General features: G+C 50.7%; 1 protein-coding gene, 2 long non-coding RNA genes and 3 other non-coding genes across 6 annotated transcripts; 1 reads left to right on the top strand and 5 right to left on the bottom strand.

Annotated features, from left to right (window-relative positions):
* Nucleotides 1-1,276: 1,276 nt before the first annotated feature.
* UBC (ubiquitin C) lies at nucleotides 1,277-3,365 on the bottom strand. Its single transcript, XM_024567081.3, has 2 exons — nucleotides 3,221-3,365; nucleotides 1,277-2,263 (listed from the first exon to the last, which is right to left on the bottom strand). Exon 2 carries the CDS (start codon nucleotides 2,258-2,260, stop codon nucleotides 1,343-1,345), a length of 918 nt encoding a protein of 305 aa, XP_024422849.2. The 5' UTR covers nucleotides 2,261-2,263; nucleotides 3,221-3,365; the 3' UTR covers nucleotides 1,277-1,342.
* A 1,951-nt stretch (nucleotides 3,366-5,316) lies between these two features.
* On the top strand, nucleotides 5,317-8,688 carry LOC139441030 (uncharacterized). The gene is made up of 2 exons (XR_011651398.1): nucleotides 5,317-5,461; nucleotides 8,370-8,688. It is a non-coding gene; the product is annotated as an uncharacterized lncRNA (long non-coding RNA).
* On the bottom strand, nucleotides 8,364-13,720 carry LOC123480382 (uncharacterized). Its single transcript, XR_011651399.1, has 5 exons — nucleotides 13,464-13,720; nucleotides 12,601-12,692; nucleotides 12,232-12,458; nucleotides 8,979-12,058; nucleotides 8,364-8,500 (listed from the first exon to the last, which is right to left on the bottom strand). It is a non-coding gene; the product is annotated as an uncharacterized lncRNA (long non-coding RNA).
* TRNAA-UGC (transfer RNA alanine (anticodon UGC)) lies at nucleotides 9,247-9,318 on the bottom strand. The gene has a single exon. It is a non-coding gene; the product is annotated as a tRNA-Ala (tRNA).
* On the bottom strand, nucleotides 12,177-12,248 carry TRNAD-GUC (transfer RNA aspartic acid (anticodon GUC)). The gene has a single exon. It is a non-coding gene; the product is annotated as a tRNA-Asp (tRNA).
* Nucleotides 12,995-13,067, bottom strand: TRNAF-GAA (transfer RNA phenylalanine (anticodon GAA)). The gene has a single exon. It is a non-coding gene; the product is annotated as a tRNA-Phe (tRNA).
* Nucleotides 13,721-13,760: the final 40 nt, after the last annotated feature.

The following is a 13,760-nucleotide window of genomic DNA, read 5'->3' as shown; positions in this document are numbered from 1 at the left end:
CCCAGGTATGTGTCTGACCAGGAATCAAACCAGAGCCTTTCCTATCTGTAGGGCAATGCCCAACCCATAGAACCACCCATCCAGGCTACATGCTGCCTTTAACGTGATTCTATTTGTGTGATTAGTAGTTTTCACTCGACAGAACTATAGTTCAAAGGGCCAAATGTTCAGTGAGCTCTGGAGCTTCCCCATCCCTGCAACACCCCAGCTTTGACCAATCCTCTAGTGCGCAGATGCGGAGTTCCTTCCAGCTCTGGGCAATGCAGCAACGGTCTCCATTCGCCTTCCACTTCACAGCTCGAGACACCAGGTGCAATGACATGACCCAGCCCCACATTTTCAACTGTTCCTAGCCACTCAACTTATACTTGAACACTGAAGGACTCATCACTTAAGAAATTGCTATAATTCCTGTCTTGCAGTGATCTGACTTCAAATATTTCAGAATTAGTGACAATTTTCCTCTACATTGTTACAAAGGGATGCCCTCCAAACTCAAGAGTGAAAGGAAGCAGTGAAGGGACTGGTGCAATCTGAAGTCCCGTAACATGCCTGATTTCTGGGGGCCTACTCCTTATATTAAGCCTGCTTCCCTGCAAATTTCCTTTGGCTCTCCTATGGCACATGAAATTCCTTACCAGCATTACATGATTGCGAAGTGCCGCTACTGTAACTTCTGCAAATGAAGAGAAAGGCCCAAGTGTTTCACCCACCACCAATTAAGTTATATAGAAATCCTTCATGATGAAGTCACATGAAATTGAGAAACCTTGACACTACCAAATGTATTTCCATCAGCTTTCATTTCCTAAATAACCACTGAGTAACGCACATGTAGACTTAAAATACAAGTCACCTGGTTTAGTCTGGCCAAATGATTTTCTATGTATCTATGACTTTAACAAGAGCTTTTATTTATTAAAATTGATTGTTCTGTACCTTCCCTACAACCGCCCCCACCCTTTAGAAAACCTTTCTGGTATCCCAGAGAACTCCCACTTTGATACACCTCACAACATCCTCAAACTCAGTATTTTTAATGTCAGTAGTTTACTAATAAACCTACACTTACCTGCACGCAGGAGAAATTCTAACTACAACCTCCAATTTGTTAACTTTCTTTTCTTACCCACCAACTGCAGTTCTAATTTTAGGCCACCTCTCACTGGCATTTCTTACCTGTTACCACAGAATGTTACTTAAAACCTTCACCCCTTAAACCCCATCTTAAATAAAAAGACCCGTGAAGGTGGGGAGGGGGAAAAATCACACTTCATTGGAATGCAACAACTTTATTGAAACAAAGTGCAATTAACTGTGTTGAAAGCTTAAAAGGGGAAACTTAGAAACCTCCCCTCAAGCGCAGGACCAGGTGCAGGGTGGACTCTTTCTGGATGTTGTAGTCGGACAGGGTGCGCCCATCTTCCAGCTGCTTCCCGGCGAAGATCAGACGCTGCTGGTCGGGGGGGATGCCCTCCTTGTCTTGGATCTTGGCCTTGACATTCTCGATGGTGTCACTGGGCTCGACCTCCAGGGTGATGGTCTTGCCGGTCAAGGTCTTCACGAAGATCTGCATCCCACCTCTCAGGCGCAGGACCAGGTGCAGGGTGGACTCTTTCTGGATGTTGTAGTCGGACAGGGTGCGCCCATCTTCCAGCTGCTTCCCGGCGAAGATCAGACGCTGCTGGTCAGGGGGGATGCCCTCCTTGTCTTGGATCTTGGCCTTGACATTCTCGATGGTGTCACTGGGCTCGACCTCCAGGGTGATGGTCTTGCCGGTCAAGGTCTTCACGAAGATCTGCATCCCACCTCTCAGGCGCAGGACCAGGTGCAGGGTGGACTCTTTCTGGATGTTGTAGTCGGACAGGGTACGCCCATCTTCCAGCTGCTTCCCGGCGAAGATCAGACGCTGCTGGTCGGGGGGGATGCCCTCCTTGTCTTGGATCTTGGCCTTGACATTCTCGATGGTGTCACTGGGCTCGACCTCCAGGGTGATGGTCTTGCCGGTCAAGGTCTTCACGAAGATCTGCATCCCACCCCTCAGGCGCAGGACCAGGTGCAGGGTGGACTCTTTCTGGATGTTGTAGTCGGACAGGGTACGCCCATCTTCCAGCTGCTTCCCGGCGAAGATCAGACGCTGCTGGTCGGGGGGGATGCCCTCCTTGTCTTGGATCTTGGCCTTGACATTCTCGATGGTGTCACTGGGCTCGACCTCTAGGGTGATGGTCTTGCCAGTCAAGGTCTTCACGAAGATCTGCATTGTCTGGTAGAAGGAAAAAATAACACAAACAAAAACCCCGACAGTTTAGCAGTGAGGTCACATCTCAACACGTTCCTAATCGTAGAAATCCAATGCCATTTTGCGTTGCCAAATAACTAAGACAAAAACTTGCCTAACAATGCATTATCCCCGTTACATGTTATAGAAACATACACTTGAAACCTACGCCATCTTACTAAACCGACGTCATCCCAAGACATTAAATAAAAAAACTTTCATGTCTCAGGAAGTGAACCAAAACGACCTTGACTAAGTCACAAACCTTAGCTGCAGGTACTCACGCCAGAAGAGCTGCGAAACCGAACCAAGTCCACTGCGGGCCTCCCTCACTCACCCCCACTGGCCGTCCGTCCGGGAACGCAGAGGGTGTAAGCCCGGCCCCCGCCCTGCGCCTCACGCCCGCCGCCCACCTGCCCCCACCGCACAGACCGGCAGGGGGCCCCACCCTCCACTGTGAGCCCACATGAGGATGACGTCACGCGGGCGCGCGCCCCCGCCGCGGGGGCAGGGCTGCGCAGGGCGGCACCGACCTGGCTGGCGCCCACACTCACAGCGTCCAGAAACCGGGATTTCGAACCAGGGAGGATGCGCGGCAGACTTCACGTTCGATCCCCCAACACTGCCCAGCCCGGCCCTAAAACTGCGCTCTCCCACGGCCAAAAAGCCAAAGCCCTCCCTGTTTCTCCTCCACCCACAGCCCCTTCATAGACTCTCCGCCCTCAGAGCCCGCTTCACATGCCGACGACGGAGCGGAGTCTTGCCGCCATTTTGCGGCGTCCCTCCTCCTCAGGGACGCCGGGGTCCGGCCCGGAGCGACTAAAAGCCCCGGCTGCCGTTCGCCCGCGACGGACTGCTCCGCTTCCTGCTCCCCGTCACCCCCGCCCCACAAGCACCGGGGCAACCACAAGACCCCCGGCCAGCATAGCTGCCCCTCCTCACCAAGTGACGGCGGCAGCAACACACAGAGGACTACAGCGACAGAACTCTGGATCTGCACGGAACTGCCTGCGCCACGCCCGGCGCCTCTTTATATAGCAACCGGTAGTGCCGCGCAAAATAGATCCCTCCGCAGAAACGCCGAGAAGGGACTACTTTTCTCAGGTCTTCCGCGGTCTGGGGAGACAACCAGTTCCTCAGCATTATAGAAATCCCTTCCTAAAATATTCTCCTGTGAAGACCGGAATTTTGTGCTGAATCTGAGGGCTAATAGGCCGCTCTCTTCAGTGTCAGAGGGTCTCCACACAGGGCGGAGGGATCAGGGCGTTCGCTGAGAGCTACACCCGTGGACGTGGCCGGCGCTCGACTTGATTGGCGGGGGACGCCAGCGAGGGTGGGAGCCGCGAAAACCCGGCATGGAATGTTCGGACTCCCGGAGCGGGTGGGGACCCCGCGTCGCCTCGTCAAGGCCTGACGCCCCCTCTCCTCAGCCCTAACGGTCCCCGCCGGTCTGGGGTCCCACCGTTGGCGGACAGGCGTCAGGCCCAGACCCTCGCGCAGAGTCGGGAGTCCGGCTCCCTTCACGGGAGCCCCGCCCGCCCCTCCCCCCTCGAAACAGAGGGGTCTCTATTTTGGGGTCACGTTTAAAATAATGACATGTTTCTAAACATTCTCCTAAACTTCCCTTCAATCCGAGGCCGGTCGCGAAGGCTACCCAGCCCCCAGCCGTCCCCCAACTGGCGGCGGCCGCGCCCATCCCCCCACGGCGCGGGCACAGGGGACAAGGCGAATGACTCGGCAAATCCAAGCTCGGGGCCTGGACACGGCGGCGAGGCCTAGTCCCGCTGCGGCCCGGCAGCAATTGCTCTGTAGGACACGGGAGCGAGAAGTCGATTTCTGGGGGAGAAATGCTGGTGGGGGGGGGGGGGTCTGCATTGGATCTTGAAAGGAAAGGTGGAACTTCAGCAGCTTTGTGAAAGGAGTTGGGCCGGACCTGAGAGCTGACACGACTAGAACTTTCTAGACTCGGTTACCCCGTCGGCTCGGTCTGCACGCAGCCTGGGGCGGGGGCGGGGGGGGGGGGGCTGGCTTTTCGGGCGTCGCGCTGCGGCTCTCGGTGCTTCCCTGAACTCGGAAATTGAGCCCGTTTGAGCCCGACGTCGTCAAAGACACTCCCTGCCTCTCACCTGCGTGTGTCTGAGGAGAAAAAAAATACCCCAAATATGAAATTTAATTCTACAGGTAAATTCCACTGGGGTCAAAGAGGAGGAAAAAAGATCACCGGCCAGATCTTTTTCCTCTTGTATGTCATTTCGTCGGCATATTTTAAGTGTTTTAAAAATACTTGAACATGGGGAAAAAGTTTTAAAAGGTTTTTTAAAGTTTCCAGTAAAAATCTTGGCTCATGCCCTTAATTTCGCAGTGACTTCCTTCTGGACCCTTCCGGAAAAATTCCCTATCTCTAAAAAACTGGTCATGGGCGGAGGGGATATTTTAATTTCTACCCTGTTAGGACCTTTCAGGAAAAAAAAAAAAAAATCCGAAGAGATTACCAAAAACATGACTAACCCTCGGCCCATTTCCCTGGGTCCATTCCCCAGCTCACTAAAAAAAAATAAAAATAAAAATAAAAATAAAATTGTGCCATGAGGAAAAGACTGCATTCCTGGTTTAAATCGTGAACAGTATATGATCTAAACATTATACCTAAAATGTGAATCCAAAACTATTTTCTTTGGTAACTAACGTATGCTTGCGTTCTGAAAAGCGTCTGAGCAGATCAAAACTCATTTTACCCTCTGTTGTTTTTAACATTTTTCAAAGAGAAGAAATTCATTACTGGGAAAAACAAAATATAGAAAATGTGCTTTTTCGCGTTAGCAGGAGACCCCAGGGTCTTCCCACACAGAGGTCTGTAAATATGATTTCTTTCCAAATGTCCGGGAAGAGGCGTTAAGGGAACAAAACTTGGAGACTCTTCGGAAGGTTATTTCTCCCCGAACTTCGGGAAGATGTTTTTTTAAAGCAGCAAAACGCGAAGCTGCTCCCGGCCACGCCCCGCTCGCTCCCGGCCGCGCCTGCGCGGCGGGGCTCGTGACTCGGCGTCTAGGGCTGAGTCACGGGCTTGCGGACGCCGCTCTGCTGAGTCCAAAGGTGCGCAGGGACAACAGCCCTGGGGGCAGAGGGCGGAGAGCGGGGAGTCCGCCCAGGGTTCCCTCCGAAGAGAAAAAAAAAGGCGTTCTGGTGAGCTGGGGCACAGGGAAGAAGGAAAAAAAAACCCACCTGAAATAACCCCTGCGTTCCCTAAAACTGAAGCCCAACCTCGTGTTTTGCTCCAGTCAACAGACGGAAACATCTGTCCAGGGGCACTGAGCTAGGAAGGGACACGTGATCTCCCCAGAGAGAGGTTATTACGGGTGACTTGGGGTTCCTGCCTCCTGAGAGAAGAGAATGTAGACCAGGGACACTGACCCAAGCAAAGGCAGATTCACTGAGGGTTTGCAGAGGGCAGGACCAGTGGGAGGGGGCCTCAGGGTCTGCGCCCCAAACGTGAGGCTCAGGAGTGTTTACTCCTCGGGAACTCGGAAGCCGCTGCGGTTAACCAATCAGGGTGTAGGTTGGCTGGCTTTTTTCCTTTTTAGGAATGCCGGGGTCCCGGGTAGCATCCGTAAAGCAAGGCATTCTGGGGTTGTGCAAGACTTATTATGGGATGCAGGGAAGGACTTTTACCCCAACCAGGTATTGAGTTTGTCTCTGGGGTTTGTGGCTTGGCTTTAGATCTGAAAAACAAACTTAAAAGAAGTTAGGGTACTTTCCTGGACCATTGATTTATAGCTACTTGTTTCTACTGCCAAAGTTCAGGCAGGGCTTGACGCAACAGAGCAATTTTTGGGAACATTTTGTCCTACTCATTTCAAGGTAGCCGGCGTTTCTCTAGACACACAGGAGCTGGTCCCCTGGTGGACATCTGGCAGTGTCTGGAGATACTATTTTGGTTGTTGCAAGTGGGTGGGGGGCGGAGGAGTGCCGCGGGGTATGGTGCTACTAGCAGCTGGTGGTAGAGGCCAGGGGTGCTACTCAACACCCTAAAATGGGATAGTCCCCCACAACACAAGCTACCTGGCCCCAAATGTCAGTAGTTCTGAGGTTCAGAAACTGGTCTACAGAGTCGTCTTGTTGTTGTCGTGGCAACTGCTTTTCTGTTTGCTAAGAAGGGCTCCCAAAGTCTAAATGTACCACTGGGTCTCAGGAATCAGGTATCAGGTCATGCTCCTAGCCCTGAAATCCCTTGACCTAGAATGCAATGTGCTAGAAGGTGCCAGAAGCAGGATGAGTCATCGGATCCATTTTCAGTCCCTTCCTCCCAGACCCATCCGTCCTTTGCAGGCGCCCCAGAAGAAATTGCTTCAGAGCTGCCACCAATGAAAAAGGGACAGAGGCCCAGCAACACGGCTGGATTGGCGGGCAGACTGAGCACGTGACGGGCTGAGCTCACAAAGGGCCTGGGTGTTGGGCTGGGGGTGGGGAGGTTGGGAGGCAGAGATTGGGCTGGTACCTGTTTGTCTGCTTTTCTTCCTTCCCCCCAAAGACTGCAGTTCCCCTGAAGGTCACAACCTCATATGGGACTTAACTCAGCACCGTGAGAATGTCCCAGAACACAAAGACTGGCAGACCTTTTCCCCTGGAGAGCTAGAAGGGAAAGGTTTGCCCTGCTTTGTCCTCGGTTATAGAACCATGAAAGGTGGTCAAGGGCATCCGCAGCTTCAGGGGGAAAAACACCACAGCGGCCGAGGGACTCTGTTCTTTTTCCTGTTTACGTTTGTGCGTTTGCATCACGAGGCAGAACACGAATTGCTGCAGCTTAAAAATAACCAGTTTCATCCTCTAACCTATTCTGGCTTTAAAAAAAAAATTGTGGCAAAATGCACGCAACGAAATTTACCATCTTAACTATTTTTAACTGTACAGCTCAGTATACCTAAGTGTATTGTCAGGGAGGAAACATGGTTTGCTTTTCTGATTTCTTAGAGACCCTTGTGATAACAGAGATAACAAGAGGGAAAAAACCCAGAATTTTACTAACATGTCTTCAGGTACACTTGGGAGATACCCTGGGGAAGTGAGTAACTCAAGGACGCGGTTTAAATTTTAGGCTTAAATACCACAGGGAAACGGGGAGAGGGATATAGGCCTCTTAGGAGAGAGTGAATAATTTTTAGGAAAGACAAATGGGGGAATAGAGTAGATGGGATCTGTGATAGTCTGTGACAAAGTTTGGTGTCCGTCCTAGTCTCCCTCCTGTGACAACACCCAGTCTTCCCTGGTGAGTGAAGCCCGGGAGGGATCTGTGACCACTCAGCTCCTTCTGGAGGATCTGTCTCTGGGCAGATAAAGGGGTTTGGTGAATGGCTCTCCCTGCATTTGCTGTTTTTCCAGTACCTTCAGCTCAAAATAATATCACAGTGGACTATTTTGGGGTGGCCTAGTCTGCTACCCTTCAACACTCGCGTTGCTATGCAACCATCACTACCCTCCGTCTCTGGAACTGTTTTCATCTTGCAAAACTGAAACCCTGTGCCCATTAGTTAAACAACTCTGTTGCCCCAACTTCCCAGCCCAGGGCAACCACCATTCCACTCTCCGTCTCTGTGAATGTGCTACTCTAGGTAGCTTATGTAATGGGCTTTTTTTTTTTTAATGTAAAATTAAAAGTCATTGTTAAAATATTTTTTTCAAAGATTCACAACAGCTTTTCTAGGAAGTTCCATTTCCCAACACAAGCCTCACATTGTTATTTTCCTTATGGTATTTCTTCCTTGTCATTGTGCTCTTAGAAATGTTTAATTATAGCCCTGGCTGGTATGGCTCGGTGGGCTAAAGGGTTACCGGTTCAGGTACCAGTCAGGGCACGTGCCTGTGGTTGTGGGCCAGGTCCACAGTTGGGGGTGTGTGAGGGGCAGCCACACAGTACGGTTTCTCTCCCTCTCTTCCTTTCCCTCTCTTTTAAAATGAATAAAATCTTTAAAAGAAGAAGTATTTAATTATAAGACACAAAGTAAAATAAGCATATCATTAGTTTTGTGTTAGGCCTCGTAATTTAAAAATTAACTTCAACTTTTGTTTTTCCTCTTAAAACCTTGCTGATATGGAGGGAGAAGTAACCTTCACAGAAGCTCAGCTCGTGACAAACAGCAGCTGTTCCCAATGTTCCACCTCCCAGCTGGTGAGTCACTCCAGGAAGCTCAGTTCCGTCTCAGCAATCAAGGCTTTTGCCAAGAGTCTCTGCAGATCGGAGATGAGATGTTTGTATGACTTAAAACATGAGGTGGAGTCAAGTGAGACAAGATTGATGGATGAGGATCCTTTATTACTGCAGATAAAGATCTAAACCCACAGGATGCAACAGGACCCCTTCTTTCAATAAAATACAGCTTTTATTTTTAGTGATAAAATGCAGAGCACAAATATGAGCAGCATGTGCACTTCATCCTCTTTCTTTCTTCCTCCCTCCCTTCCTACTTTCCTTCCTTCCTTCTCTCTTCTTTCTTTCCCTCCCCGCGCCTCCCCTCCCCAGCCCGTCGCTGAGGAAGCAGGGGACGAAACCGGCCTGCTGGGAATGCCGGTTTCCTTTTGGGTGGCTCCCTCTCAAATGGGTCCTTCTGGCAGCAGGAAGGGCAGGCTGGACCTTTGACTCACACTCACTCTCTGACCCCAGGAATGCGTCACAGGCCCTCCAGGTCTTTCACTGAAGTCACAGTACCTGGAAACAGGCAGTAAGCCCCCAGTGTGATCGTTCTGCTCAGCTGGTTGTGGTTTCAGTCATCACGTCTGGTTTTGCCACCTTTACGTTTTTCCGCGAAATTCTCCTGTTTGCCTCTTCTAGCAAAAGTGCATTTGGAATGTTCAAGACTCCAGAAGGGACAGACAACGACTGTTGAGAAAAATCACACCTCTGAGTAGTGACTGGAGGGGCTACACTTGTTAAAATTGCATTCACAGCTCTTCAACAATGAAGAGCAAAAGTGCAGTGGAGATGCCGGGGATCGAACCCGGGGCCTCATACATGCAAAGCATGCGCTCTACCACTGAGCTACATCCCCAACCCTAAGTTATCAGTTTTCTGAAATTCTCTGCTAGATTCTAATCTTAAATTGTTTTCTTCCTAAATAAACTTTGTACATTTAAATGAGTGTTAAGGTTTATAAAAAGCAAACCAAAATAAATCATTTGTTTCTCCCAAATAGGGCTGTTTTTTTATAAACTTACAGCCCAAATTCTACCACTGGAACCAAAGAACAAGAGGGAAATACAACTATTTTTGTTTGTTTTTGGTGGTGGTGCTGGGAATGAATCTTTTTAAAATTAAATTTGCATGAGGTAACATTGGTTAATGACAGTGTATAAATTTCACATGGACAACTTTATAATAGCACACCTGCACACTCCACTGTGCGCGCACCCCCACCGCAGGTCGGTCCCCTTCTGACATCGTGCATTAACCCCCTTTACCCCCTTCATCCTCCCCACCGACAACCACCGGTACAGTTGGAAACAGACCTATTCTTTTTTTTTAAATATATTTTGTTTATTTTCAGAGAGGGGGAGGGGGGAGAAACAGGGAGAGAAATATTGTGTGGCTGCCTCTTACCCACCCTCTATTGGGGACCTGGCCTGCAACCCCGGCATGTGCCCTGACTGGGAATCGAACGGGTGATCCTTTGGTTCGCAGGCCAGTGCTCAATCCACTGAGCCACACCAGCCAGAGCTGCTTTGCCTTTTTTTTTTTCTTCTTTTTTTTTTAATTTAAGAAGAAACAGACCTATTTTTGAATGTGGCTTCTCACAAACAGATAAGAAGGGAAGGAAAATGAAAGAATTTCTTTACACTTGGGCGATGCCCGATTGCACCTCTGCCCCGAAATCTCTGGTTTCCTGTCTTTTAAAACCATTTCAATCTTCAGTGACTTTAAGGTCTGCACATCTACTTGAAGATTTTTTTTTCCTCCCAAAAGAACTTTTCTGAATATAAAAATAAGCAAACGAAAAAGAAACAGATCCCACCTCCAGAATCACGGCTTAAACTCAGGGGAAGGAGTCTCTTCGCAATCGTGCACCGAAAAGAGCCGCCGTTAACTGTCAGTGAGCCTGTCTCTGCTCCGGAGTGCTTAGGCAGCACCCCAGGGGACAGAAGTCACAGTGTGAGGTGTCTTTCTGGTCATCAAGGTGCCACTCAGTGGTGAAGGAACGGGAGAGGGTCAAGGAGGGGGCAGAAAACTGAGGCTACACCGCCTCTCGGAAGTGCTTGAGATTCCCAGGCAGGAAATAGAATCACTTACTATGATAGGGGAACACCCCCAAAATATCCAACCTCCATGGTCCCCAGTCAGGTCCCTCACAGCCTGCTGATGCCTGACATTTCAGGGCGAAAGGCCTCAGTGAGCTGGCGCACAGGACGCTGGATTCTGCCGCAATAATTTTATTTCCGGCAATAAATTTTATTGCGGGCTCCTCTGTGAAGTGGAGGGTTTACCAATACCTACTCCCCAGGGTGGGAGTGGCACTGAACAATGACACACGGAAGGGTTAGAACAATGCCTGGCAGGGACAAGGTTGAGCTCTGAGACGTGAGTTCTCATCATTATCAATGCTGTTGGTACGTGGACTCTGGTGAAAGGCTGATGCTCCCCACATTCCCCCCAGGGGCGCGCTGACGCTCTGCTGGCGCTGTTTAGGTGCAAGGGACGAACCAGGGCACGGGGTCAGGTGTGGCATGGGGCTCCTGTGCAAACCCTCCCCTGGCCTTAGCTCAAGGGGGTGGCCAAGAGAGAGACCTTGGCCAGAACAGAAGGATGGTGCCATAGGTGGCCGTATTTTGGATGTGGTTTGGGAGGAGCTAAGGGGATTGTACTCAGTTCAGCAGGTGCCCCTGCTAATGTCCTCCCTTCCTCCTCTCCTTCCTCCTCAGGGCACCCCAGCCACACCTGCTTCCTTGCTAGTCCTCAGGCAGGTCAGGTTCCGCGTCACCTCAGGGCCTTTGCACACGCCACTCCCTCTGTCTCGAAGCCATTCCCCAGATCTTCTCATGGCTTGCTCTCCTTACTGTCCAGGTCCCCAGAAGGGCCTTCCGGGCACATCTCCCAAGGGGCCTGAGGCTCTCCCACATTGCCTGTCCCGCCCCTCTGATGTGTTTCTTCCTGCGTTCATCACGTTCGAAGCCTGCTTTGTGCTATTGTCAGTGTCCCTCGCCGGCCCGTCGGCTCAGGAGGGCACGGGCTCTTCTGCCTTGTTCCCTGTTGTGTCCCCAGCGCCTACAACAGCGCCTGGCACATACATACTCAGTAAATATTTGTGGGATGAAGGTGAAAAGATAAACTGGTAAACAAACGAAAGACTAGGAAACCAGAAGGCGGAGACCCGTATTCAGGAAGTTCGGTCTGCAACTCAGTTCAGACAAGAAAACCCTTGAGTTGAGAGTCGCCCTACAGCCTGTCTCAAATCCGTCAGCGCTCTCTGAGGGCATCCATCAACGTCCCGCCAGCTTTTGCAGCCCCTGAGCCAGAGCGGGACACAAACGCGGAACGTCTGGAGCAGAGTTAGCCATTTTTGGCCTTAGAAGTTGACAGCTTTGTTCTGGGAAACCATTGCATAAGCCAAACACTGTACAGCAGCGCTGTGGGCATGCAGGAAATAGAAACTAACGGGTCCGTGGGAGAAAGTGCTTTTTTCCTGTGACCTTGGGACAGTGGAAGTTAGGGCATGGGCCCGATGGAGTAGTTGGTAGACACGGGCCTGACGTGTGTCGCTTGACTGTCAGGTTCACTCTTCCCGAGAAAAGAAATGCCTAAGAGAGTCAGAGAACTCGATTTGTACCAAATAAAATTGAAAGAAGAAAGAAATGAATTCGATCTGTTTAAAAGAGATGAAAAAATACGGAGCAACGATAAAATGTTTCAGGAAGCCTCCCCGTCGGGGAATCGAACCCCGGTCTCCCGCGTGACAGGCGGGGATACTCACCACTATACTAACGAGGACGAGCCCTGCGAGGGTGCTTTCCGATTCATCCATGTAGAGACAGAGCCCTCCGGGCTGCGGCTGGCGTCCGCTCGCAGGCGCGCAGGGCCGGGCGGCCGGCTTCGCTGGCGCGCGCAGACACCTGCTGGAATCTATGCAGACTCTGAACCCCCAGAAAGGGAGAAACGTGCTATTGGGAAAAACGCGCGACTTCCTGCATCCGGGGGCCTCTGGGTAAAGCGCATGGTTTGCATGTGTGAGGCTTCGGGCCCAATCCCCAGGATCGCCACCTCGTTGGTTCAACTCTTTTTTTTTTTTTTGAAAGTCCCTCCTTTAAGGTATATTAGCTATTAGCAGACCCCGAGGATTTACCCGATTTATCTTTTCCTACAGCACTAAAGAACGAGAAGTCCCACTTAATTCCATCTTGAAGAGGCCGTTTCCCGCTCGGTTCTTTGATTTAGCTGCGGGCGTTCAGGTTGCAGACATTAATAAACAGAAAGCAAAAATTAATGACCAACCAACACACATGGAACAGATTAATCAAATAAAAGAAGGAGAGTCAAGGAAACACTTGCTCCTGTAGGATTTCCGCAGATGGGGAGCCTCGAGGAAGACCTCATCCCCTCGGGCTCCCGGTGGATACAGCTCTAAGCTGTTTGTTTTAAACAAAGTAAGTAAAATCATTCTACTAGTTGGGCAAAGAAATCATCATTTACTTATTTCTAACCCCCGTCCTGAAAAAGGAAGAGAGAAAAAGAAGAGCTGCCGAAACCCGGGATCGAACCAGGGACCTTTAGATCTTCAGTCTAACGCTCTCCCAACTGAGCTATTTCGGCGGCTGTAGCCAAACTGCTCTCAATAACTCCTACTTTGCTTAACAGCCCTGAATCATCCGCCTGGGGACCGATGCCCGGAGAGGAAAATCAACTGGAAAATCATTCCTGCCAGGCTCGCCCCGCAACTGTGTGCAATGCCTCCTCGCGTCTTTCAAGGTCACCGCCTCCGAGAAGCTTTCCCCGATGACGCCTTCCAACACGACCCCAGCCCCTTAATGTTTATTGTCTGCTTAGGTATTGTATTGTTTCCTTGTCCATGCTCTGTCTCCCCAGCTAGAATGACAAACCCAGGAGAAGCCATCTGTCTGCGTCATTGCTGTATCCCTCAGGGCCAGGACAATGCTTAATACATATTTGTTGAATTAATAAACGAACGAATGAATGGATGAATCGTACCTGGCTGAGTCCGGTTTCTCAAGCTCTCGTCTCTGTGCAAAAGAACAAGGTCGCCCTTGGGTGCAGCTCCCCAAGTAGCCCAAGCGGGGCAGGGATGTTGACCATTCCGAGGCCCGTGGGATGACGCACAGGTCTGAATGTGGCTTTCCTTGGGGCAGTGAGTGCCTCACATCCGGCCTCCAAACACGGTCACCCCACCTGTGACACCTGCTCAGCCCCAAGACATGAATAAATCAACAAGTCGGTACCCAGGTGTGGCGCTCCCTGCCTCCCTTCCCTTTGGGAAATGCAGGGTGG

Source organism: Desmodus rotundus, chromosome 7, assembly GCF_022682495.2.
Source record: "Desmodus rotundus isolate HL8 chromosome 7, HLdesRot8A.1, whole genome shotgun sequence".
NCBI classification, from domain to species: Eukaryota; Metazoa; Chordata; class Mammalia; order Chiroptera; family Phyllostomidae; genus Desmodus; species Desmodus rotundus.
The sequence above is the reverse complement of the archived record's forward strand: the minus strand, read 5'-3'. Positions and strand labels throughout refer to the sequence as shown.

Bases quoted from the DNA above. Each gene is read 5' to 3' on its own strand.
- UBC (XM_024567081.3), bottom strand. From the start codon at position 2,260: ATGCAGATCTTCGTGAAGACCTTGACTGGCAAGACCATCACCCTAGAG.